Source organism: Tamandua tetradactyla, chromosome 10 (assembly GCF_023851605.1).
Source record: "Tamandua tetradactyla isolate mTamTet1 chromosome 10, mTamTet1.pri, whole genome shotgun sequence".
Classification (NCBI taxonomy): domain Eukaryota; kingdom Metazoa; phylum Chordata; class Mammalia; order Pilosa; family Myrmecophagidae; genus Tamandua; species Tamandua tetradactyla.
Window position 1 is genome coordinate 101,772,780 of NC_135336.1, and position 26,338 is coordinate 101,799,117.

At 55.4% G+C, this 26,338-nt stretch overlaps 1 protein-coding gene across 1 annotated transcript; it reads left to right on the top strand.

Annotated features, from left to right (window-relative positions):
* The first annotated feature begins 616 nt into the window (after window positions 1-616).
* LOC143647756 (uncharacterized) lies at window positions 617-26,052 on the top strand. Its single transcript, XM_077117515.1, has 12 exons — window positions 617-856; window positions 1,199-1,378; window positions 1,470-1,624; window positions 2,137-2,249; window positions 5,713-6,224; window positions 22,106-22,216; window positions 22,415-22,611; window positions 22,980-23,174; window positions 23,540-23,755; window positions 24,125-24,319; window positions 24,685-24,900; window positions 25,835-26,052. The coding sequence occupies exons 1-12, from the start codon at window positions 617-619 to the stop codon at window positions 26,031-26,033; spliced, it is 2,529 nt and encodes an 842-aa protein (XP_076973630.1). The 3' UTR covers window positions 26,034-26,052.
* The last annotated feature ends 286 nt before the right edge of the window (window positions 26,053-26,338 follow it).

Genomic DNA, 26,338 nt, shown 5'->3' on the forward strand with positions numbered 1-26,338 from the left:
GGGGAGGGGCATGAGTCTGCGTCACAGCATCTTGGGCCTCCGTGCCCAGGAGGGCGGGGTCTGCCTGGCACGCTGTGTCTGGGAGTAAGTACCGCACCAGCTCGCAGGAGGGGTGGCCGGGGCTTGAGTGCTTGTGTCACCGGTCTGGGCCCATCTCCATCTACGACCTGAGACTCTGGAGGGCAGGGCCCAGCGGGCGTCCACTGCACAGCTCACCCGCTGTCTCCCGAGGAGGGCAGGAGCCTCTCGGCTGGTGTCCCCTGCCCGCACGGGCCTGGCACCCGCACACACCCGCGTGGCAGTGTCTGCTTGTTGGTGAGGTGGAGCCGGGCCTCGCCGTCGGCAGCAGCTCTCAACTGCCAGCAGAGGACACGTGGGAAGTGAGCGCCAGGACCGGGATGAGACGCGGCAGCCTGTGGCGATGGGCGGTTGGAGGTTGGGCCGTGTCCTGGCACGCGGTGGATGGGCACTGGGCCTGGTGGGAGGCCGTGCTCGAGGCAAGCCCCATACGGGCGCTCATGGGACGGGGCAGCCAGCAGAAGCAGCCGCTGCCCAACTTCCCGGCCGCTGATTCTGCCCTGTGGCCATCCTGCTGGGTTGCCACGCCCTTGCCCCCATGAATCCAGGAGCCGTGGTAGACGTGGCGAAGCCCCCAGGACACAGGACCCCCCGCAGCCCATGGGAGGGCAAGTCTGTTCTGGCCTCACCGCTGGGCTTGTGCCCCCCCCACCTCCCGTGCTGCAGGGGCTCTAGGGCGTCACCCTGCTCTGGCCGCCTCTGGTCTCGGCACCTGGCCCAGCAGCTCTTCCGAGCCGGCCCCACCCGAGCTCCCTTGCTGCCCCCGAGGTTGGCGCCTGTGCCATGCCCCCAGGCCTGAGGCCCCTCCACCCTGGGAGCCCCCACCCCCACAGCTCCTGCTTGTGAATTCACAGACTCCGGCAGCCACCTTGGCCTGGTAGCTTCTGCCGCAGCCACCTGACCCCTGACCCCTGATCCCGGGCTGCGGGACTAGAGCCTGGCAGCAGCTCCCCAGGCTCAAGGAGGGACAGTGTCCCTCCCCTGCAGGACACAGACTCTGGGCAGGAGAGACAGGGAAGCAAGGCTGCCCCTTCCAGCCATGGAGACCCAGCAGGGTGGGCCCAACTCGAGCTTCTTGGAAGCTGCCTGAAGGCCCAGCCCCATTTCCTGGGCCCCGAAGGTCGACCCCTCTGGGCAGGCCGTGCAGGGGACCCCACCTAGAGGGGAGGCCTGGGCCAATGTGGATGGCCCGCCGAGCCTGCAGGACAGGACGAAAGCCAGCACTGTCCCTGCCCGCTCTCCTGGGGTGTGGCTGGTTTGCTCCACAGCAGCACAGCGGGAGCCCAAGTGGGGACTGAATGTGGGTACTGCTGTCAAACCCTAAACCGCGGGCGGGGGCTGAGGGGGGTGGGAGGGGGTCCGCGGTGAGGATCCACAGTGGGGGTCTGCAGTGCCGCCTGCTGACGGCCAGCCACCCCAGCCGGCCTGAGGAATCCGGGGAATGGAAGAGCCAGGACGTGTGGGGCTCGCAAAGCAGAACGAATCCCTGCCTGAGCCTGTCCTGGCAGAGGCTCGGAGCGAGCAGTGGCCACGGGCAGCGGTCAGGGTGGGTGCACATCCCACCAGCACCTGCCATGTCCTGCCACCCCACAGGGAGAGGTGGGCTGCGTGCAGGGCAGGGAGCACGGCCGGGGGGGGGGACACCATTGGCTGGGGGGCCGCCGCGGCCCTTAGACCCCGAATCCCTTGCTCAGCACTTCCCCGGCTGCTCTGGGTTTAGGACTGTTTCGGTCTGCTGAAGCTGCTGGAATGCGACAACCAGGCATGGGCAGGCTCTTAATAAGGGGATTTATTTAGTTACGAATTTGCAGTTCCTTGGAGGAAGGCAGCTGGCTGTCTTCTGGCTTTCCGTGCCACGTGGGCAGGCGCATGACAGCAGCGTCTGCTGGGCTCCCCTCCCGGCTTCTGGGTTCCAGGGCTTTCCCTGGGTGAATCCACTCTGTCTCCCCCAACGTCTGGGCCTGAGCTGCTGAGCTCTCTTCTGACCTCCTATTAAACCCCCAGCTCATTGAATTGAAGTCACTCCCTGTGCAGGCCTCTCCCCTTCGCCTACCGCAGATGCGGCGTGCTGGTGACCCGAGTCCACAGGGCAGAACAGCAGGTGCCGCCGCCTGGCCAGGCTGACCCCCGTGCCTCACTGTCACAGGGTTGTGGGCCAGAGCCAGCGGGACGTGGGGGTCTGTCCCTCCAGCCCCTCTCGCTGAGTGGCAGGCGGCCAGGGATAGGATGTGGGGTGGCCTGTCTAGGAGCCTTAAGATGGCACGTGCAGCCCCCAGGGCTGGTCCTGGGACCAGCGTGCTCCCGGGGGTCCATGTGGGGGAAATGGGCTGCGGCAGGCACCGTTACCGCCTTGGCCTCCCTCGCCCAGCGGTCCGCCAGCCTGTGGGGGAGTGGCAGTCATTCTGGTGGCTGCAGCCCCGAGAAGAGTCCTCCTAAAACCCAGGCAACACTCAGAGTGCCTCCACTCAGAGATGCCCACATAGGGCCTCTGTCTGCCCACTGTCCAGGCTTGGTCCCTCCCCAAAGGCCCCGTGATACCCACCACACAGGGACCTTGTGGAGATGTTGGGCCTTGGGCAGATGAGCCCGTATGGGCTTCTGGGGGGTGCTGTGTGGTCTCCTGCCAGGCCCCAGGGCGCAGCTTTGTCTCACTCTTCCTGGAGCCCAGCTGTGCCCCTCGGGGCTCCTGCAGCGGGACCCCCGCCCCTGCACGCGGGGCTTCCCCTCGTCTGCACGTCTCCACCGGCTTCCTTCCCTTGGACAGGCTCATACTGGTTGCCAAAATCTTGACATGACAAGGTTGTTCCATCCCCGTAAGCAGAAAAAAAAAGACAAATGCAAAGTACATTGAGTCTTTGGGGTGCTCGAACCCAAGTATCTTTCTGCAGAGAAATCTCTGGTTTTATTTTTTAATCAATGTGCTTTTTACCAACGGTTCCATGTTGTAGCCACATTTACTTTAAGATGAATGAATACTGCTGCCCCCAGGTCCCGGGGGTGGGGCCATGATGACCCTGCGGTCTCATGCCCCGACACTCCATCGAGCCCGTGAGGGAAACCCAGGCCAGGAGATTAGTTGGAGGAGTGATGATAAGAGAGAGTCCTGGCTTCTTGTCATCAAAGGGTATCACCCTCAGTGTTCTAGTTTGCTAGCTGCAATACACCAGAAACGGAGTGGCTTTTAAAAGGGGGATTTAATGAGTGCTAGTTTACAGTTCTGAGGCCGAGAAAATGTCCAATTAAAACAAGTCTATAGAAATGTCCAATCAAAGGCATCCAGGGAAAGATACCTTGGTTCAAGAAGGCCAGTGAAGTTCAGGGTTTCTCTCTCAAATGAGAAGGCACATGGTGAACACAGTCACAGTTTCTCTCTCAGCTGGAAGGGCACATGGCGAACACGGCATCACCTGCTAGCTTTCTCTCCTGGCTTCCTGTTTCATGAAGCTCCCAGGAGGAGTTTTCCTTCTTTATCTCCAAAGGTCGCTGGCTGGTGGACTCTGCTTCTCGTGGCTATGTTGTTCTGCTCTGCTCTCTCTGAATCTCTCATTCTTCAAAATGTTTCCTCTTTTATAGGACTCCAGAAACTAAACAAGACCCACCCAAATGGGTGGAGACATGCATCTACCTAATCCAGTTTAACAACCACTCTTGATTAAGTCACATTTCCAGGGAGATGATCTAATTACAGTTTCACACATACAGTGCTGAATAGGGATTAGAAGAAGCGACTGCCTTTACAAAATGGGATTAGGATTAAAACATGGCTTTTCTAGGGTACATACATCCTTTCAAACCAGCACATGCAGGTACTGTCTGTATTTTGGGAAATGCCAGAAAAGTTTAGATGAGAAGGTAGTCTCCCTGATGGACATAAATCCAAAATAGTCCAATCAAAGCTTGCAGCTTGCAGCTGAAAGTACCCAAATCCTGGCCAGAACGTAGGTCAGAAGGCCTGCTAGTATCACGAAATAGCAATCCCAAAGGTAAACCCTTCCGTGGCGGCACTCCTCAGCCCTTATGATGTCATCACGCTTACAGATTCTTTCCATCTTCCCCGGTCACCCTCTGTTTTTGGCTGTTGGCTTCAGTCTCCTCATGATTGCACAATGGCTGCCATCGCTGCAGCTATCACATTGTTACACAGATAAATCCAACAGAAAAGTAGAGTTTCTTTTTGCAGCCTTTGAACAGGGGCAAAAACTTTTCCAGAAGTCTCTGGGAGACCTCCCTTACATTTATCGGCCACCCTAAGGCAATCACTAGCAGCCAGTTTAGACAGTCAGGGCCCAGGCATTGCACCGGCCATACCTTCCCCTAGGCACTGCCGTGCTTACTTCAGTCAGCGTCAGGAGGAAAGCAGCACAGAGTAGGTGTGTCCTGGCCTCTGGTCATTTGCTAAAACGGAGACACAGGCCTGGTTGTGTAAGCAGGGCCCGTGGCCATGCATGGGGCGTGGGCCCCCATGGAGAGGAAGGGGGAGGGGTCACGTGCTCATTGTTGTCTGGTAGGAGAGCTGAAGCCTCCGCTCTCCCCTCCCCCCACACATACCTTCTGTCTGTCTCTCTCCTTCTTGGGTTTCTTGGGGCATGTAAACTTCTAACATGATTAAATGGAAGTTTGCCTCATTTCCACAAATTTGTTCACTTTTAATATCTCATATCCTAACTAGGGAAAGAGGTTTAGTTCCTGCTGCTCTTTGGGATAGAAGACCCTGCCAGAAGAGGAGAGGTGGAGACTCTTGAGTTCACAGATATTCTTCCTGCAGAGCTCAGCTCTGTAAATGACCCCAGCACCTGACCCCCCACCCCGCGTCCCCCGAGCCTGCACCTGACCCCCCAACCCAGGTGCTGCCCAGCGGTGGTTGAGTCGGTCACCAGGCTGTGGTGTGATGGGGAGGGGTCATCCCGGGGCCGAGGGGAGGCTGTGGGGTCTCTGCTGTGTCTGCATCTTCACGGGCTCTGAGAGGAAGCAGCGGGGCATCTTCGGGAGGCGATATCATGTTTGGGGTCTCAGATACCCTCCTTCCATGCCCAGGGGCGGGTCCGGCTGCGTTTGAGGCAGCAGAAGGTTCTTGGCTGTGCCAGGCCGCCCGGGCTGGGCAGCGGCTGGGCTGAAGTGCTGGGGAACGGGGTGTTTTGCGTCCAGTGCCAGGGAGAATGCCCGAATCTTGTCCTTCATCTTGTCCCTACGCAACTTGGTCACTTTGAGGAAATGCCCTGGCTGGAGTGGCCTCCAGCCGGCCTGGAGATGCAGTCACCTCCCCATGCCTGCTGGCCTGTGGTGGCCCCTCCGCAGTGAGCTCCTGGCCCTGGGCCCCCTGCCACCTCTTCTAACCAGTGTGGCCTGTCCCTTGCTCAGCCCCAGGAACCGCAACCCTTGCAGGTTCCGAAGTTTCTGGCCTGGGAGACTGCGAGGCGGACCGTGTCAAGTTGAGCACACCTTGAGGCGGCCTGGAGAGCAGGGGAACAGAGCCGTTACCCCCAGCTCTGCACACGGGGCGCCCCTGCACGGCCGGGCCTGAGCACGCGCTCATGGAAGCGGTCTGAGCGCGGAACCGCCCCCGGGCTGCTGAACAGGGGTCCTGGGACCCCACCACTGAGTGCAGGGGCCTCTCATCACCCCGGGGCTTTACAGAGCGTCCCTGCCAAGCCCTGAGCACAGTGCCTACCTCGCCCCACCCAGTGCCGAGACCCCCAGGGTCAGGGCCGCCTCAGGGAGGAAAGGGGAGTGCAGCTCTCAGCCTTCAGCCCAGGCTCAGCGCCCCGGTGACGTGCCTGCTACGCCCCCGGCCCACACCCCTGACTGCCTGTGCCGGGCAGCTCCTCGGCCCTGAGCTGCTTATTGGATTAGGGGCTGGGCGCTCAGCGGGGCGGGCAGGGGCACCTGCAGCTTCCCCTAGCCTGCTGGAGCTGACCTCCTGGCTGGAGGGCGCCCACCCCGCTGAGCAGGCTGCCAATCTGCTGCGTTTGCATTCTCAGCCTCATCCTCCTGGCTGGAGTGCACACGGCCCTCCCACCGTCCCCTCCTCACTGACCACTAAAAGCTCCGGGACTGGACCCAAACATGCTGGCCAGCTACTCGGCCTGCCTGTTCTCGGGGGTGTGTGCCGTGCTGGTGGCCGTGGCCTTGGCCTATTACTTCTACTGGTGAGCGGGCTGTGGGCGGTTCTGCGTTGGGGTGGGGTGGCTGTCCTCGCGGCTCCCTCCCTCCTCCCCTGGCCCCTTCCGTTCCTGCGTCTTGGTGAACTTTCTGCCCCACTCAGGTGAGGTGCTCCTGGGCGGGGAAGCAGGTCTGTCGTGGGGTCCCCACTTCACCAACGCCCTGGGGGATTGGCAAATGCCCTTCACCTGGAACTTTCTGAAGAAGGGTGGGGGTCTCACCCTGCGTCACATGGCATACAGTAGGTGCTCGATGAGTGTCTGAAAAGGATGGAGGGGAAGGCGTGCAGAGGCGGTGAGGGCGCCCCGAGAGGGCGGCTTCCAGTCTGTCTTCTTACTCGTGCTTCTCGCGTCTCCAGGGGTGCAGCGAGGTGGGGGGCTGATTTCACGGTGGTCTGTGGAAGGAGCAGGAAGCAGGTTGTTTCCACGGATGGAGGGGAGTGGGTGGTGTACAGTCTGAGTCCCCGCCAGCTCTTACTGGGAAAGTCCAGACCCCACAAGCGTCCGCGATGCCCAGTCGTCCCGGGTCTGCCCCTCGGCGCCATCTGTCTGTCCCTGCAGGGGTCACGTGGTACAGCAGCCGCTGGCAGCCCCTGCGGGCATGGGTGAGAGACCCACGCCAGGCCTGGGGAAGCCCCGAGCCTCCGCCTGGGTGTGGCTCTGCTGTCCGGGGTGGGGCGCAGGCCCCTCCCTGCCCACCATGCCCTGAGCTTCTACCCGGCACACCCACACACCCTCCTCAGCATGCACATGTACGGGCAGGACCTCTTTCTCCTATCTGGAACTTTCCCTTGGCTCGATCATTGGCATTGGTGAGGGGGGGGCAGTGGCTCAGCCTGGGCAGGGGCCGGAGCCCCACCCCGGGGAAGATGGCCCTGAGGTCGCCTCCTGGACACTTTGTTTACGTCAGGTGGCTGATCCCATTTACAGAGATTTGCAGCGCTGAGGCTGGTGTGTGGTGTGCAGGGCCAGGGAGGGCTGGCTGCCGAGGGAGGGAGCCGCCTTGTCCCTTGGAGTTCCAGGCAGCGTGTGAGGCTGAAGCGGGGCAGCCCTGCCGAGGCCCCAAGGCCCCCCCCCCCGCCCCCCGACAGAATGACTTCTCCATTGAGCAGAAAGTGCAGGAGAGTTTGGAGAGGAAAAGGGGCGGGGGTGCAGGCGGTCCTTGGCTGCGGGGGTGGGGGATGTTTTATCCATCCTCGTTCAGCCTGGTTGCCCCATTGCGTCACCGAAGCAGTTGAGGCAGGGAGAGACTCTGGTCCCGCAGCCCCGGCCCCTCCCCGCGGGCCGCAGAGCCACCGTGCATGTCCTTTGGGCCCCAGGCCACCGCTGCACCCCTCTGCTGGGCACACAGGGACAGGAAGCCAGTTGTGGCTGAAGCCAGGGAGAGCCGTCCTTCTCTCGCCTCGTATCCTAAGCAGTTGTAAATGGTATCCTCCTACTGAAGTTACCCCATGGGTGGCCTCAGGCATTTCCCCTGACGTGTAAGGAAATTCCTGCCACTAAGAAAGATCTCAGGGGGAGAAAGACATCTTGGCAGCCAGTCTGTGGTATCTGAGGTCAGCTGGTCGCAGAAGCCGCAGTCCTCCCCTGGCCATTTCCTGCCTCCCTGCAGACCCAGGAGCAGTGCCGGCCAGTGGGATGCCTTCCACCCTTCCAGTGACCCTTGCAGGTAAGTTCCTCCTCCATCCTAGTGAACATGTGGTTAGCCCTCTGTTTCCTGGAGAAAAACAAACTGGGATGGGAAAAACCTTACTTGAAATTATAGCAGTAGCTGATTGAATGTCAGTGACTTATAGCCACGTCTGGGATTTGGATCTCAGCCCTGCCCATCACAAGGAAGCAGGAGTGTGTGTGTGTGTGTGTGTGTGTGTGTGCACGCATGCACATACGCATGTGCGGGGGGGCAGTCTAAACCTTGCTAACACGGAGTGTGCAAAGGAAAGGGAGTCTGAATTAGTGACACTTGTGAATAGAGTGGGCGGAGAAGGAAGCAGCTAAAATCGCCTTCTCTCCTGTGGAGCTTCTCAGTCCTTCGACGGCATTTCCAGTGTCTTCTAGCCTGTCGTGGGGAGTGGGGGATATGTAGAACTTCCCAAACTAGTGTGGAAGCAGAAGTGGGTCCGGGAGGCATGTTCTAGACCCCGCCTGCCCTGCCGGCAGCACAGGCCCCCCTGCCCAGGGACAGGCCGCCGCAGCCTGGAGGAACCCTCCTGGGCGGGAGATGCAGCCCACCGGCCGGACTGCACACTCTGCAGGGCATTAGGAAAGCGTCACCTTCCAGCGTTAAAGATGACGCTCTTCCCTCATCAGTGTGAGTCCGCGTGTTAGAATGGTTTCACCTTATTATTTTAGAAATGGTAACATGCACTGGTTTAAGAGAATCAGGCAGCGCGATGTGGAGTGGAAGGCAAAGGTATCCCACGGTCCCCCACCCCTGGGCGGCCCCTCGGAGCCCGCCCTCAGCCCAGGAACGATGGGCGTCCCTGTCCCTGACTCGGTGATGAGGTTCGGTTCCGTTCACTTCCCTGAGTGCCTGCCATACACCAGGCATGAGTCAGGATTTCGGGGTCCTCAGTGAGTAACTGGACAAAACTTCCCAGTTGATGAGGGGTTCACTCAGTTTTTCTACCTCTCTCCCATCCCCCAAAGCTGCCACTGAGGTTCTTAAGTTATATTATTTTTAGTTATTGTACTGGTTCCCTTAAAACTTTAAGGTATTTAAAATTTTATTTTTTGTTTCATCACTTTTAGGCAAAAATATCAGCTTCCAACTATGCAAAATAATTTGGGCTTATAGCACCTGTACTCTGTTCTGTCATTGTAATTGAGTCCTCTGTGCTTCTTTTGTGTTCACAATAAAATAAAAATCAAGAATTTGCGTTCAGGGTAACATTTTAAAAAATTAGTTGCTGCAGAAGCCACAGAAAAGGAACTGTGACCCCAGTCACCAAATCTGTGCTGCTCAAAGGACAAATGGCAGAAAACCGCGCCTTGCATTCGTTTATTTACATTTAGAGCACAGTTTCCTTGCTTCGCATTTTTATTGCTTGAAAACTTTTCCTTCATCTTATTTTTGACAGACGGGACATATTCCTTCTTCAGAACCGACAGCTCCTCCGTTGAACACATTCCACTTTGTCCTTGGGGTCAGTCCCCTGCCCTCCCAGTGTCGTGTAGACCAGCCCCCACCCCCTTCCTTCAGGCGGCACCCTGGGGCTTCTTTTCGCCACACCCTGGGCCAGTTTTCGTCATCATAAATCCATGTCTTCCTCCTCGATGGTGTCCCTCTTGCTTTGCTGGGCCACGTCCTCGATGGGTCCTTCCGTACAGGACAAATGGAAGTCCAGGTTCCCGGATTGTGCGTCCTGAGGCAGCTGCACGCTGTCCCCGGGGTCCCTCAGCGTCCTGGTGGGAAGCACATGGGAGCCAGACCAGGGAGGGAGGAGGGGCCGAGGGGCGGCCCAGGGGTGGGCAGGGGTTAGGGAAGGCAGGACGGCGACAAGCATGGGTCCAGGAGCTCCTGCCACCGACAGGGTTCATTTCAGCAGAGCTGCAGTGGGGAAGCAAAGGGCGCGGGGAGAAGTGGGAGGCGTGTGGCTCAGAGTCTCTGACACGGTCAAGTGAACAAAGCTTGGATTATGCCCCAGTCTTTGTCTGCTCGAGCATCAGCTCCCAGTGCCCTGTTGTGTTTCACGGCCATGGCTCCACGTGTTTCAACCTGCTTGTCACAAAGCCATAAAAAGTGCTCGTGAAACGGATAGTGCTTAGGGGAGAAGTGCCCACTCCGTACACTTATAATTCAAAAAAAGGATTTGCATTAGAAATGTCTTTTCTGAAATAGTTACATTATTGTCTTGGTTCGCATTGTCATCGGGCATGGTTTTTGTGTGTAGGTTGGAATTTTGGAAAATCAGTGTAACAGGAATACGGGCGTGAAGACAGGAAACAGAAGGAGCAGCTGGGGAGAGAGACCGTCACACCATGGGCTTCTGGTGGCAGGAATTCTGGTGTGCATTTCCCAGAGGTACCGGGACGAGGGCACAGCTCTGCAGATGCTGTGGGCACAAGCCTTCCATCCCACTGCAGCTTCCAACAGCTGCGACAAACGTGAGAGGGAGGGCTTGGGGTTTATATGCCAATTAGAAGTCATTAAAAATGAAAAGCAGTTAAATATGTCTTAAATGTTTCAAATTTACTGCTAAGTAATTGGCCAAAAGATAAAAAAGCTTCTTTTCCATTTTTGAAAGATTGATGTGTGTGGTAAATGCTGTGGGCAGGTTTCCCCAATCATAAATTCCATAAATGGAATCAGGAAGTGTCTTTTATTGGCCTTTTAATTGAATCCCCACACAGAGCCAAGCAGCTCTGATCTCACTTTTCAGTTTCATTTGGTCTAAGAAAAAAATCCCTAAAACGAGAATTGCAGCGACTCCACACTCTGTCCTGGCTGGGCAGAGCCTCTGCAGCCCCTGCCTGCAGGCCTGGGCTCCGGGCACACTCCCCCCCACCCACCGCCTGCAGGCCTGGGCCCCCGGGCACACTCCCCCCCCACCTACAGGCCTGGGCCCCGGGCACACTCCCCACCCTGCCTGCAGGCCTGGGCCCTGGGCACACTCCCCCCCCACCTACAGGCCTGGGCCCCGGGCACACTCCCCACCCTGCCTGCAGGCCTGGGCTCTGGGCACACTCCCCCCCACCCACCGCCTGCAGGCCTGGGCTCCGGGCACACTCCCCCCCCCCCCCCGACCCTGCCTGCAGGCCTGGGCCCCTGGGCACACTCCCCCCCCACCTACAGGCCTGGGCCCCGGGCACACTCCCCCCCCACCTACAGGCCTGGGCCCCGGGCACACTCCCCACCCTGCCTGCAGGCCTGGGCCCCGAGCACACTCCCCACCCTGCCTGCAGGCCTGGGCCCTGGGCACACTCCCCCCCCATCTACAGGCCTGGGCCCCGGGCACACTCCCCACCCTGCCTGCAGGCCTGGGCCCCGGGCACACTCCCCACCCTGCCTGCAGGCCTGGGCCCCTGGGCACACTCCCCACCCCCACCACACCTCCAGGAAGCTCTTTTCTGGGAAGAAGAGGGTGGTGTGCTGGGGTAGCTGCTCACCCAGGGGGAGGAGGCACTGCCAGGGGTCCAGGTCTACATGGGACCAGCGGCCTGGACACCACGAGTGGCCGAAGATGGGTGAGTGCCCCTCATCCCCACCTGCTGTCCATGACGCAGACGCCTTGCCTCACTGCAGGGGCAGCTTTTTGAAGTTCTTAGTAACATTTCTTCACAATTTTAACAGTGGTTGTTATTCCACATTGCATTAAATTAGAGGAAAACCAGAAAAAAAGAACACATTATTTCACTGCCTGGAGTTTACTCCCGTGCATGTTTTGGCTTTTTCCCAGTGTGTGTGGGTGAGTGTGCATGTGCCTGGGGGCGAGGGCGGGTGTGTGTGTGATTACAGAGTATTTACATACTTTTTGCAGTCATGTTTTTTCACCTAGCAATACATCCTCTGCCTTCCTCATCACAGGGACTCGTAAAGCTCGGCTTCCCACGGCGCCTTTTCGGGCCACCTCCGCAGTGGGACTGCACTGTTCACGCAGTCGGTCGACTCCCGGGGCCTTGGGGAAGCCCGGGTTTCCCAGCACCGTCCGTGACCCTGCCTGCCTGCGCGTCCTGTGCGCCCTTGCCTTCCTGACTTCTCGGGGGTTCTTTAGATTCCTTCGTGTGGAACTGCTGGGTTAGGTTTTGGGGTGCAGAATTCCAACCTGCCTCCCTGGAAGGGACATCTCTGCAGGGCGGTTGTTTCACTTTGCTTTTCAGAGCTGGTGGCAGATGCGTGTTCACCTTTCCTGTGGGGTACGGCCTTAAAAAGCGACCGGAGAGCCTATGCTGGCTCAGTCCCCGTGCCCTACCCTCTGACGACCCCGTTCTTTGCTCTCCCAGGGCCACAGGGGCAGGGGGACCCCGGTTTCGGGGACGGAGAGGAGAGGGCATATGGGTTGCTCCGCTCTCAGGGTGATGCTGCCTTGGCCCTGGCTGGAGCAGGGAGCTGATGTGGCAAGCAGTGGCCGCCCCCCTACAGGAGGGTGCAGGTCTGTGAACTATGGCCCAGGCGGGCTTGGGTGGGTCTTCCTGCGCTCCGCCACTCGGGGTCCCTTCACGTCCATCTCTCTAAGGCCGACGGAGGGCCGGGCCGGGTGGCGGGATGCAGGCGCTGGACGTCAGCTCCACAGGGCAGCTGGAAGCTTGGCCACTTTGCCGGCAGCTGCCCGTGGGTGTCCATCCCTCAGTATCCGGATGGCCTCTCAGAGTGCCGGGCTTGGGCAGGAGTCCTCACTGCAGCCCTGCCTGAAGTGAGAAGGAAACATAGGCTTCCCCTGGGGAAATAAAACCGCTCCTGCCTGGTGTGGTAGCTTAGCTGGGAGCCGGGGATGCTACATCCCAGCCGCCCACTGCGGGGAGCGGGCAGTGTCACGGTCTGCGTCTAACAGGGGAGACGGTGTCCTGTGCGGGCACAGTTCTTCGTGCCCATCAGGAGGGGCTGGCGGGAGGTCCCTGATCACTCGGCGTCTCTGTCTCTGAGGGTCCTGGGCAGGCCGTGCCCTTCCCAAGGGCTGCTGAGGCTGGCACTGAGGTCCAGGGCACACTCCTGGCACTGCTCATGGGCGAGGCCATGTCCACGGGCTGGGGCTGCCCCATGGAGCACACAGTGGCTGCAGGACCCCAGCCTACCTGTCCCCGAAAGCATCTTCCCTCCTCCCTCCTTCCTCCTCCCACAGGCATGTAGTGAGGCCGCGGTCTGATGGGCACTGCCAGGCTCTGGATGTGCGGCCCGAGCAGGCCACCCCAGACCTGGGGCTCCACGGAGAAACAGACGTGGGGACCGGTCCTGGGCACAGCGGGGGCCTCCTCATCTGCCTTAGCTAAGCCTGGTTTTAAATGTTAGACGTGGGTCATCTCCCTGTCTTATGAGCTGCTACAGATAATTATCATAACTTCTGGCCTCCCCTGCCCCCAAGTTCCCTCATAGAGAGACAGCTTTCGTGGCCGCTTTTTAACTATCACTGTGGCACCTTCTGGGCACCCGTTGCCTCCACGCAACTCGCCCTCCTCTTCTGCGTCTTAAGTTGTCACACGTCACTGGGCATTCATCTGACAGGGCTGCACTGCATGTCTACGGGATGGCCCCCATCTCCTGGACTCCCATCCCGTGCTCTCTCATCCCCTGCTCTCCATCCCTTGGCCTCCTGTCTCCTGTTCTCCTGTCCCCTGGCCTCTGTCCCCTGGACTCCCATCCCGTGGACTCCGATCCCTGGACTCCCGTCCCCTGGCCTCCATGCCCTGTTCTCCCATCCCCTGGCCTCCATGCCCTGTTCTCCCATTCCCTGGCCTCCGTCCCCTGGACGCCCATCCCCTCCTCTCCTGTCCCCTGGCCTCTGTCCCCTGGACTCCCATCCCCTGGCCTCTGTCCCCTGGACTCCCATCCCCTGGCCTCTGTCCCCTGGACTCCCGTGCCCTGCTGTCCCGTCCCCTGACTCCGTCCCCTGGACTCCCGTCCCCTGGCCTCCGTCCCCTGGACTCCCATCCCCTGGCCTCCGTCTCCTGGACTCCCATCTCCTGGCGTCTGTCCCCTGGACTCCCATCCCCACCCCATCCTGTGGGAGGAAGGGTTGTCTTTTTTGTCATCATGTCCCCAGCCCCAGGCCTGGTGCAGGACAGACATGCCCCACAAATGAAACAATTTGCAAATAGGAGAAGGCAGAGCATGGCTGGGCGGGTTGGAATAGTTTATGCCGGTGCAGTGACAGTAATAGCTTATCTACGTGTTTGTTAAAGGCAGAAGCACGTTTTCCATGAGATGGGAACACTGAGCTTTGTTTAAAATCAGCTGTGAGAGGGCAGGAGAGCTGGAGATGTTCTCATGTGAACCATCTGTGGCTGCCAGCAGCCTCCGCCTGGTGCAGGGGATCGGGCCGGGAGGGGGCAAGGATCAGGGAGGCCGGATCTGAGCTGGCTGTGGGAAGGGCCGGTGAGCCTGCCTGGGAACTGGGGCTCTGAGAGGGCAGTGAACCTCGAACTCTCCCTAAACCCTACCCCGATTTGCTGTTGTTCCACTGGAAGTTGGCTGTTACTTCACCAATCTTCTGCCACCTGTGCCCAGACCCTTACCCGTCACCTGCCCGGCCAATGCACACACGTCCACTCCAGCCACACTCTCAGAAAGAATTTAGGCAGGGGCCTTTGCCTTGTAATTCCAGGCTTGCTCTGTAGCCAAGGGCTATTTGTGTTTTGGGGAGGTGGCTACCACGGCAGAGCTGGGCTGAGTGGTCACTCGGCTGTCCTCACTCTGCCCTGTGTCAGGTCTGGAAATGTCCCAATTAAACCAAGTGTATAGAAATGTCCAATCTAAGGAACCCAGGGAAAGATACCTTGGTTCAAGAAGGCTGATGAAGTTCAGGGTTTCTGTCTCAAGTGGAAGGGCACATGGTGAACACAGTCAGAGTTCCTCTCTCATCTGGAAGGGCACATGGCAAACATGGCATCATCTGCTAGCTTCTTCTCCTGGCTCCCTGTTTCATGAAGCTCCCCAGGAGGCATTTCCCTTCTGCATCTTCAAAGGTCACTGGCTTCTGGACTCTGCTTCTTGTGACTATGTCATTCTGCTCTGCTCTCTCCAAATCTCCTCATTTTCCAAGCCTCAAGATTGAGTGGAAGGCAAGCCAGAGGGTCAGGAGGATGGGGTGGATAACAGTGAACCAAAAGGAGGATAATGGGGTGGAGATGCAGCGAACCACTGTTGGACCAAGAGCTAAGGGGAAGCTCAGACACATCATAGGGTAGACATCTGTATAACAAGGCATCTTGGGGTGGAGTTTTGGCTTGCACTACTCAAATCTAGTGGGACACTTTTGTCCTAGGAGGTTGTCATGTGGGTGAACGTTTCTCCTGTGGCAATGGCAACTCCAAAGCTGGAGCCAGTGTGATGTTCAGAGCTTTAACTGACTCCTTGACCAGCTGTAGTACCACCTGTAAACCTAGAACCAGCAGCAGCCAAGCACCAGCCCCAGTCCTGCAGAAAATTCCAGCTCAACCTTAGCACAAAGATCTCAGATAGAGCCAACTCAAGAGCCAAAGCCAGCTCAGGCAGGAGCTTTAGCTCTAACTCCTGAGCTTCAGCTAGGGTCAGCTCAAGAAAAAGAGACTTCCTGCAACTCCAGCAGCACCTCTCGCACACAAGGACAACATACAGCACCAATTTCTGGGCTGGAGGCAGCAAATCTCAGGATTGTGACAACATCAGCTACAAGGTAGAACCAAGTTCAGCTGAGACCCAGCTCCCGAGTGAAAGCCGTTGCTGGCACATAGTCAGCACCTGCCCCAGAGGTAGACCCTCCTTCAGGTCAGTTCCCGAGCTAAAGCAACATCAGTGATAAACCCGGGTCAGAAACCAACTCCTGTGGCACTTCCACCAGGGTGGTCAGTGGCAGCTCCAGCAGCAACCTGAGGGTCAGAGCCAGTTCCGGTGCCGGGTCCACAGAGACATCTTCTATCGCCCCAAATCCAGAGCTACAAACATCTGCAGCCTCAGCTCCTGATTCTGAAGCAGCTTTAGAAGCACCTTTAGCCATACTTCCTTATGGGCCTAGTGTGCCGGTTGTTCCAGCATTCTCTTCTATTTCACTACAACTCTCCAGGGCCTGGGGTATCTTACTATTCACCTCAACTTTCTGGCTCTGGGAACAGAATCTGTGCATGTGGATGAGCTGTCCTGCATTTGACTAGGTGTATATTTTATAGGAGTGTCTGGAGTGGCTGTGGGAAGAGGGTATCTGGGAGTGCCCTCTTGGGGATTCAGAGCTCCTGGTACCAGCCTCCCAGCCCACCAGGCAGAGGGTATGCACATAAGGCCCGAGGGAGGTGCTCCAAAGTCTGGCCTGCAACAGGCCTGGGGAACACCGTGAGAACGTCCCTCCCACACCCCCTCACTGACCTCTGCTGACTCCAGGGAATTTCAGGTTTGGAGCCTCTAATTATCATCCATGAGCAGGGCGTGGGCTGCTGGCTGCTGCTGGGGTTCCTGCAGGGAGCAGTTGCTGGAAGGGACGGGGGAGTGACGCGTGACCTTGCTCTTGCCTTGGGCGACCCCGATGTGGAGGACCAGGCAGTCCACTCTCCCTGGGGTGATTGAGAACATGGCCTGGGAGGGCCGCAGGCACTGCACTTCCTCTACTTGAGGAAGTGCCTGCGGCCCCTCACTCCGGGGGTGCTCCCCATTGATCCTCAGTGCACACCACGTCAGTCACTGTTCCCACTGGAGAAGCGTCAGGGATGGAAGATGAGGCTCATGGAGGTTTGGGATCTGGCTGCAGGTGCCTGGCTGTGAATTGAGCCTCAATTTTCTCATCTGCAAGTGGAGAAGAACATCTACTTCCGGGCCCTGTTTGCCACCAGGTGGGGGCTTCCCTCGGGGGAGATGCTAAGGTCACTTCCTGGGTGGACTGTGTATGTGTTTCCACCCAACCATGAGCTCCCTGAGAGCAGAACCTGCTTTCTCCTTCTCTCTCTTCCTTCTGGGGCCGAGCTGCTGGACACTGAGTCAGTGGCCTGACACCCGCGTCCCCCCAGCCCCTGAGCTCCCTTGAGGAAAGCCCTGAAAGCAGGCTGCCCCCAGGCCTGCCCCATCAGAGCTGCTGGGGTTCCTCTCCTCACTCCACGCTGGGTCCCACCTGTGAATGCACCCACATCTCACGTGGGTCCTGGGGTGGGTGTGTACGTCTCCCGTATCCAGAAGAAGGTTTGAGATCAGAAGCTTTCTGTGGTAAAAGAATCTTGATTGCTGATTCAACTTCTTTAGTTGATGTAGGGCAACTCAGAATATCCATTGCTACTTGAGTGGCCAAAAAACAGTCTCGTCAAGAAAAGGTGGAGGGAGACGTGGAGTGTACATGGGACAAGATGGAGTTGGCCCCACCACAGCCATATGCAAACTACAACTCAAGGTGAAAAAAGAAGCTAAATGTAATTGCTGAACCTTGAAAATCTCTTCAATTAAAATGGAGCAGAAGCATTTCATGGACATGGACTTGCCAGTAATTTTTAAATATGACACCAACAGCATGAGGAACAAAATAAAACGGGTTATATGAAAATTAAAAACTTCTGTGCATCCAGTAAAGCCAACTGACCTGGGACAGAACAGTCTCTTCAATAAATGGTGCCTAGAGAACTGAATATCCACATGCAAAAGAATGAAAGAGGACCCATATCTCACAGCCTATACAGAAATTAACCCAAAATGGATCAAAGACCTAAATATTAGATGTAAGACTATAAAACTGTTAGAAGAAAATGTAGAGAAATATCTTATAAATCTTATAATAAGTGGCGGTTTCCTAGAACTTACACCCAAAGCAAGAGCATTGAAGAAAGAGAGAGAGAGAGAGAGAGAGAGAGAGAGAGGAACTCCTCAAAATAAAACACTTGTGCACATCAAAGAACTTTGTCAAGAAAGTAGAAAGACAGCCTACACAATGGGAAACAATATTTGGAAATGATAGATCAGATAAAGGCCTAGTATGGGCAAAGGACTTGAACAAAATGGGCAAAGGACTTGAACAGACACTTCTTAGAAGAGGAAATACAAATGGCCAAAGGGACATGAAGAGATGTAGGAGCCAAAGCGTTAAAATAGGACCTGCAGAATTTGTTGAGAGCAGCTGGATTTCCCTGGGTGGGCAAGAAACTGAGGAGATTGTTACTTGCTTTGTTTGGAACAGTCTGGGAGGAACAGAATGTTCGTTTACCCCCAAACGGTTAGTTAAGTATGAAGAAAGTTAAGTATTTTGTTTCCTTAGGAAAAGCAGGCAGGCCTTTTGTTACCCTGCAGTATATAACCAGGATCTGGTTCAGGATAAAGTTGTCTGTTGTTTGCTAAACTTAAGCTTCAGACCCCCTGATCCCATCTGTTTGTCTCTTTCTTTCTTTCACTCTCTCTCTCTCTTTCTCATCATTCCTTAATATCCTTCGAGCTCTGTTTCATAGGAAGCAACAAAGACATGCTCAACTTTCCTGGCTATTAGAGAAATGAAAATCAAAACCAAATTGAGATACCATCTCACACCCACCAGCACGGACATTATCGATAAAACAGAAAATGACAAGTGCTGGAGAGGATGTGGAGAAAGCGGCACACTCATCCATTGTTGGTGGGAATGTCTAAAGGTAAAACCTCTGTGGAAGGCAGTTTGGTGGTTCCTCAAAAAGCTCAAGACAGAATTGCAATATGACCCGGCAATACCATTGCTCTGAGGTATCTACTCAGAGGACACGAGGGCAAGGACACAGACATTTGCACACCAATGTTTATAGCAGCCTTATTTACAATTGCGAAGAGATGGACACAGCCAAAACATCCATCAACAGACGAGTGGCTAAACAAACTGTGGTATATACATACGATGGAATATTATGCAGCTGTAAGACAGAATAAAGTTATGAAGTATGTAACAACATGGATGGACCTTGAGGACATTATGCTGCATGAGATTAGCCAGAAACCAAAGAACAAATACTGTATGGTGTCACTGATATGAACTGACTTTAGTGAATAAACTTGCAGAATTTCGTTGGTAACAGAGACCATCGGGAGATAGAAATAGGGTAAGATCTTGGGTAATTGGAGCTGAAGGGATACCGATTGTGCAACAGGACTGAATGTAAAAACACAGAAATGGATAGCACAATACTACCTAACTGTAATACAATTATGTTAAAACACTGAATGAAGCTGAATGTGAGAATGATAGAGGGAGGAGGGCTGGGGACATAAATGAAATCAGGAAGAAAGATAGACGATAAAGGCTGAGATGGTGTAATCTAGGAATGCCTAGAGTGTATAATGACAGTGACGAAATGTACAAGTTTAAAAACTGTTTTGGCACGAGGAGGAACAGAGGAATGTCATTACTGCAGGGTGCTGAAAACAGATGGTAGTTAATATTTAAAATTTCAACTTCTGTGTGAGACTAAAGCAAAAAATGCTTATTTGGTACAAAACTTGTACTTTGACTAGTGCATTTCCTAATATGACTTATGTCGACAGCTTAATTGAACACCGTAAGGACATGGAACCTTGAGTAGAGCATGAGATTTTGTTGGTTTGTCCAGAGTGATGCCCCGATAAATTCCAGAGTGATTGGACAGTGAAGAAAAAAGTATTTGCAAAGTCCGCTTCGGGGAATGGTGAGGAAGGGGGAAAGTTCAACTTCCCCAAGTTGAATTCTTGATATTCTCACAAGCAGCGTGGACAACCAAAGCTATAGGCTGAGCCCCCAGTCTTGGGGTTTGTTCACATGAAACTTAACCCCACAGAAGATAGGTCATGCCTATTTAAAATTAGGCCTAAGAGTCACCCCAAGAGAACCTCTTTGTTGCTCGAAGTGGCCTCTCTCTCCAGCCAACACAACAAGGAAACTCACCACCCTCCCCCTCTTGGCGTGGGACATGACTCCCAGGGGTGTGGACCTACCTAGCAACGTGGGACAGAAATCCTAGAATGAGCTGAACATCAAGGGATTGAGAAAACCTTCTCGAACAAAAGGGGGAAGAGTGAAATGAGACAAAATAAAGTGTCAATGGCTGAGAGATTCCAAACAGAGTCGAGAGGTCATCCGGGAGGTTATACTTAGGCATTAAATAGATATCACCTGTTAGTCACGATTAGTGGAGAGGCTGGAGGGAGGGAATGGCCTGAAAATGTACAGCTGTGTTCCAGTAGCCATGCTTCTTGAAGATGACTGTATAATGATATAGCTTTCACAGTGTGACTGTGTGATTGTGAAAACCTTGGGTCTGATGCTCCTTTTATCTACCTTGTCAGCAGATGAGTAAAACATATGGAATAAAGATGAATAATGGGGGGGAAATGTCAAAATAAATTTAGATTATAATGCTGGTGATCAGTAAGGGGGAGGAGTGGGAGGTATGATATGAAAAACAAATAATACTTATAATAAAGAAGTGTTTATTAGAAGTTTGGCAATAACAAAAAACTGTGCATCAAAGGACATAATCAAGAAAGTCAAAAGACAACCTACAGAAAGGGAGAAATTCCTATGTCTGATCCGTGTTTAATTCATCCAGAATATATAGAAGCCTGCCACCAGTAAACAACAAAAGCACCTACAACCACATGTAAAACGGGTGCAAACATAAACAGGCATTTCTGCAAAGAAGAGATGCAAAGGGACCACAAGCATATGAGAGCATATTTAACATCAACAGGCGTTAGGGAAATGCAATGAGGAACCACCTCACAAACACTGCTGTGGGGATGATTCAGCTGGAGGTGGGGAAATGGCAGGATGTCGGGTCACAGAACCCACAGGGGTCTGCCTCCCCAGGGCATGCGAGGGCATCCAGGAGAAGAGGGAGCTGGAGGCCTGTCCCCATGCTGGGCACTGAAAGGTGGGCGAAGCCCAGAGGGGAAGAGGCTCCTGGAGAGAAGGCCTCAGTTTCCCCTTCTCTGATTGGGCTAGGAGAAGTGTGTCACCCTCGGTTCTCCACCAGTGCCCCGCGGTGCCTAGGCCCTGAACGATATGTTCCACTCGCTTGGGGACCTGGTCAGCAGAAACAGGTTTGGTGGTTTGGGGAACTGAGCGCTTGGGGTGGCACAGAGCATGGCAGAGCACCACACCACCTTCGGGGGCCCAGGGAGAGGACACACCTTGTGGAAGCATGGAGGAAATGCTAACGAGAATGGGATGCCTTTGGAGGTTTACACCCAAGGGGAACAAGGCTGCTTTTCTCTGACTTTCGAGCCACCCTGGATGTGGACTGAGAAATGAAGTCAAGGGGTTTGTGACTTTCCCAAGACCACACCTGTGAGCTCAGCCCTGAGTAGAGGTGGGTCCCTGCTGCCTCCACCCCACAGGCCGTCCTTCCCCTTCTCAGCCCCTGCAATAGCACAGGTGAGCCCAGCCTCAACTGTAAGAGGAATTATCACACATCACCCATTGGTGGCCCTGGGCAGGAGAAGCTGGAATGTCCCTTGAGCAGGAGGGGGAGGGGGAGGTGCTGAGAGGCACCAGCACTTGCAGGAGCACAGAACTGGGAGGAGGAGAGTCGGGTCTGAACCAGACTCTGAGCCCTCAGTTTCCTCCTGATGTCCCCATGCCGTAGGGAGCAGTGTGGAGGGTTGTGAGGGTGACACAGTGCAGGGAGGGAGATGACAGGGAGCAGAGGAGGGTGGTCACCCCACAGAGGAGCACGGGGGGAGATTGCATTCATGGAGGGGACCAAGGAAAGGGACCAGGGTGTGACCTCACTTCCTTGGAGAAGGAGCCTAACAGAACTTGGAACCCCGGTATCCAGGCACCTACATTCTAGACACAGCCCCTAACGGCTCAGTCGGAAAGAGGTGCTTGAGAGAACAAGATGTTCTCCTGTTGTCTACCTGTGGGCAGAGGCCGTGGCCTCAGGAGACCCCATGGGGACAGCCTCCTCCGACGCTGCAGGCGCTGGCTCAGCTCCTGCCCTCGAAACCTCTGGCCTTGTACCAGGAGGACCCACCGGGTAACCCAGGGTCCTGTCCAGGAGCTCAGGCCAAGTCTCCCTGGTGGTCCTGCCCAGACAGCCTGAGACCTCCCAGTCCCAGAGTGGGGGGTGGGGGGTGACATGCGCAGGGACAGGCACTTGGCAAGGTCAGGTGGTTGGGGATGGACACCTGGTGGACCTGTCATGCCCCCTTCCAGGTCATGGCTGCGTGGGGTCCGGAGAGCAGGAGGGGCACCCACCTCATGGCTTCACCCAGAATCATGAAGTTGATGTCTCCTGTCCTCCCAGCCTATATGATGGTCTTCTCTTTACAGACCTCCACCCGGAAGAGGGGCCCAGAACTGGATGATTACGACTTCTACACCATCCCTGTGACCACAAGACCTGTGGACCACAGCAACAGCAGTGCCCAGAGGAGACTGCAGGTGAGATGGGGGCATAGAGCTTCACTCTTAGGTGCCAAGACATCGATGGGGCGTCCGGGAATCAAAACCAGCTTGACAACCCCTACGATCACTCAGGAATTCCAGAGTGTAGGTCTTCATCCTGACTCCCAGACAGATCTGTTATTGAGAAACCTAGGGTGAACCCAAAGAGCACATGTGTTTCCTACTGCTAAACAGGGTGATGAAAACATTGGAACGGATGCGGAGGAGAGGAGACCAGTAAAGAACCTCCAGAGGGCCAGCTGCAGAAAGAGGACCGAGGATCACCAGGTGCCTCTTCAGATGCACAGGGAACCCTGTGTGTTGGCCAACATCCTGGGGAATGGCGGATACATCACCCGCCACCAACAGGTCCTGGACCAGATGGCCACCAGGTCAGTGCCCTTGCCAACATCACTGCAGAGTCAGTTAGCACTTGCCATGGGATCTGCGATGTCTTATCAACTCCCCAGGCCTCAGGGGATACATCTGAGTGGTGGGAGTGAAAGCACACAGGACGCAGGGCTATTGAGAACACAAGGGGATGAGCCATGGGATGGGCGGAGCCAAATGAAGCCTCTCAAGTTGGGCATGGGTGACAGGCTGTTCCTCTCTTGCCACAAGGGCAGTGTGCAGGAGGAGACCCTCACGGGCAGGCAGAGAGAAATCAACACATACTCATAACCTTCTGTTGTGCTGCCCTGACCCTTTTGGCACCCATGGAGGAGCCATTCATGGCATGTCCTTATCTCTTCCCTCATAGTGTGACGATGACTCTTTTGACCACCTGGAGGAGTCAAACCTGGTTCAGGCCATCCACAGGGCCTGTTGGTTTAGAACCTGAGCTGTGCCTGGTGGCCACAACTACAGTCTTTGAATTTGTTTGCAAGATCACTTGCCCGGGGAACATGAGAACGAGGTTCCCACCAGAACAGCAAGTGTGGCAGCTGGTCTCAAGGTCAGTGCCTTGTTCACCATCCCTCTTGATTCAGCAACCCCTGCCATGAGACATGGGATGTCACTTGCTGTCTCTGATCCTCAGGGGCCATGACCAAGGGGTGGGATTGAGAGAACCCAAGACGCAGGCTATGGTAGCACAAAGGTAATGATCAGGGGATGAGCACCCTCAAGTGGAGCTTCTTAAATTGAGCATGGGAGATAGGCTGTTCCTCTGTTGCCCGAGGGACAGTATTAGGCATAAGACCCTCACGGTAGGCAGAGAGAAGTCAACACGTGCTCCTGAACCTCCATTTATGGTGTCCTGACCCTTCTTCCAGCCATGGAGGAGCCACTCACGGCATGTCCTTCTCTTCTCCCACGCAGTGTGAAGAGGACCCTCCATGGGACCTGGAATCCAAACCAGGCCAGACTCAATACAGGGCCAGTTAACATCTTTCAGAGGGCCAGCTGGGGAAAGAGGACTGGGGATCTCCAGGTCCCTCTTCAGATGCACAGGGAACCCTGTGTGTTGGCCAACATCCTGGGGAATGGTGGATACATCACCCGCCACCAACAGGTCCTGGACCAGATGGCCACCAGGTCAGTGCCCTTGCCAACATCACTGCAGAGTCAGTTAGCACTTGCCATGGGATCTGCGATGTCTTATCAATTCCCCGGGCCTTAGGGGATACATCTGAGTGGTGGGAGTGAAAGCACACAGGACACAGGGATATTGAGAACACAAGGGGATGAGCCATGGGATGGGCGGAGCCAAATGAAGCCTTTCAAGTTCGGCATGGGTGACAGGCTGTTCCTCTCTTGCCACAAGGGCAGTGTGCAGGAGGAGACGCTGACGGGCAGGCAGAGAGAAATCAACACATTCTCAATAAACTTCTGTTGTGTTGCCCTGACCCTTTTGGCACCCATGGAGGAGCCATTCATGGCATGTCCTCATCTCTTCCCTCATAGTGTGAAGATGACTCTGTTGACCACCTGGAGGAGTCAAACCTGGTTCAGGCCATCCACAGGGCCTGTTGGTTTAGAACCTGAGCTGTGCCTGGTTGCCACAACTACAATCTTTGAATTTATTTGCAAGACCACTTGCCCGGGGAACATGAGAACGAGGTTCCCACCAGAACAGCAAGTGTGGCAGCTGGTCTCAAGGTCAGTGCCTTGTTCACCATCCCTCTTGATTCAGCAACCCCTGCCATGAGACATGGGATTTCACTTGCTGTCTCTGATCCTCAGGGGCCATGACCAAGGGGTGGGATTGAGAGAACCCAAGACACAGGCTATGGTAGCACAAAGGTAATGATCAGGGGATGAGCGCCCTCAAGTGGAGCTTCTTAAATTGAGCATGGGAGATAGGCTGTTCCTCTGTTGCCCGAGGGACAGTATAAGGCATAAGACCCTCACGGTAGGCAGAGAGAAGTCAACACGTGCTCCTGAACCTCCATTTATGGTGTCCTGACCCTTCTTCCAGCCATGGAGGAGCCACTCACGGCATGTCCTTCTCTTCTCCCACGCAGTGTGAAGAGGACCCTCCATGGGACCTGGAATCCAAACCAGGCCAGACTCAATACAGGGCCAGTTAACATCGTTCAGAGGGCCAGCTGGGAAAAGAGGACTGGGGATCTCCAGGTGCCTCTTCAGATGCACAGGGAACCCTGTGTGTTGGCCAACATCCTGGGGAATGGCGGACACATCACCCGCCACCAACAGGTCCTGGACCAGAAGGCCACCAGGTCAGTGCCCTTGCTATCATAGCCGCTGACTCAGTTAGCACTTGCCATGGGATCTGGGACGTCTTATCAACTCCCCAGGCCTCAGGGGATACATCTGAGTGGTGGGAGTGAAAGCACACAGGACACAGGGCTAGTGAGAACACAAGGGGATGAGCCACGGGATCGGCGGGGCCAAATGAAGCCTCTCAAGTTGGGCATGGGGGACAGCCTGTTCCTCTCTTGCCACAAAGGCAGTGTGCAGGAGGAGACCCTCACGGGCAGGCAGAGAGAAATCAACACATTCTCATAAACTTCTGTTGTGCTTCCCTGACCCTTTTGGCACCCATGGAGGTGCCATTCATGGCATGTCCTTATCTCTTCCCTCATAGTGTGAAGATGACTCTGTTGACCATCTGGAGGAGTCAAACCTGGTTCAGGCCATCCACAGGGCCTGTTGGTTTAGAACCTGAGCTGTGCCTCATGACCACAACATCAATCTTTGTATTATTATTATTAAAGACCATTGGTCAGGGGAATATGGGAACAAGTTTCCCACCAGAGCACAACATGCATCAGCTGGTCTCAAGGTGGAGTGCCCTGCCCACCATCCCTCTCAATTCAGCAACTCCTGACATGAGACATGGGATGTCACTTGCTGTCTCTGATCCTCAGGGGCCATGACCAAGGGGTGGGATTGAGAGTACACAAGATGCTGGCTTTGGTAGGACAAAAGGTAATGAGCAGGGGATGAGGTCCCTCAAGTGGAGCTTCTTAAATTGAGCATGGGAGATAGGCTGTTCCTCTGTTGCCAGAGGGACAGTGTGAAGAATGCGATGCTCAAGGGTAGGCAGAGATAAGTCAGCACTTGGTCATGACCTTCCATTTATGGCGTCCTGACCGTTCTTGCAGCCATGGCAGAGTCACTCATGGCTTGTCCTTCTCTTCTCCCACGCAGTGTGAAGAGGACCCTCCACAGGACCTGCAGTCCAAACCAGGTCAGACCCAATCCAGCGCCAGGTGGTGGACAACCTGGGCAGTGCCTGGAGTCCGTTAATTTGTCCTCTCCAAGCACATTGCTGGGAAACCAGCAAAGAGTTTATGTTTTTTTATTCATAATTTTTTTCCTTGTTTTTTCCATTTTCTTGTTTAAATAAAATTTAAATATTTATTTTATGCTTTTGACCCGTGTCCGTCAGTTCCTTAGATACATTGCATTCCTCTCCTACTTTGCATCTGATCTGGGAACCCACCCCACAGTGCAGTCACTCTTCTCTTGCCTTTTTCTGACCCTAGTATCCACTGATCTGCTTCTTTGTCATGTGTCCTTGTTCCCGGGAGTGGTGCTCACTGCTTAGATCCTTTATTCCTGGGCCAGAGATGGGATGAGGGAGGGAACCTCTATCCTCACTTGACAGATGGGATGGCCTGGCTCAAGGAGGTTAAGGTCTTGCCCAACTGA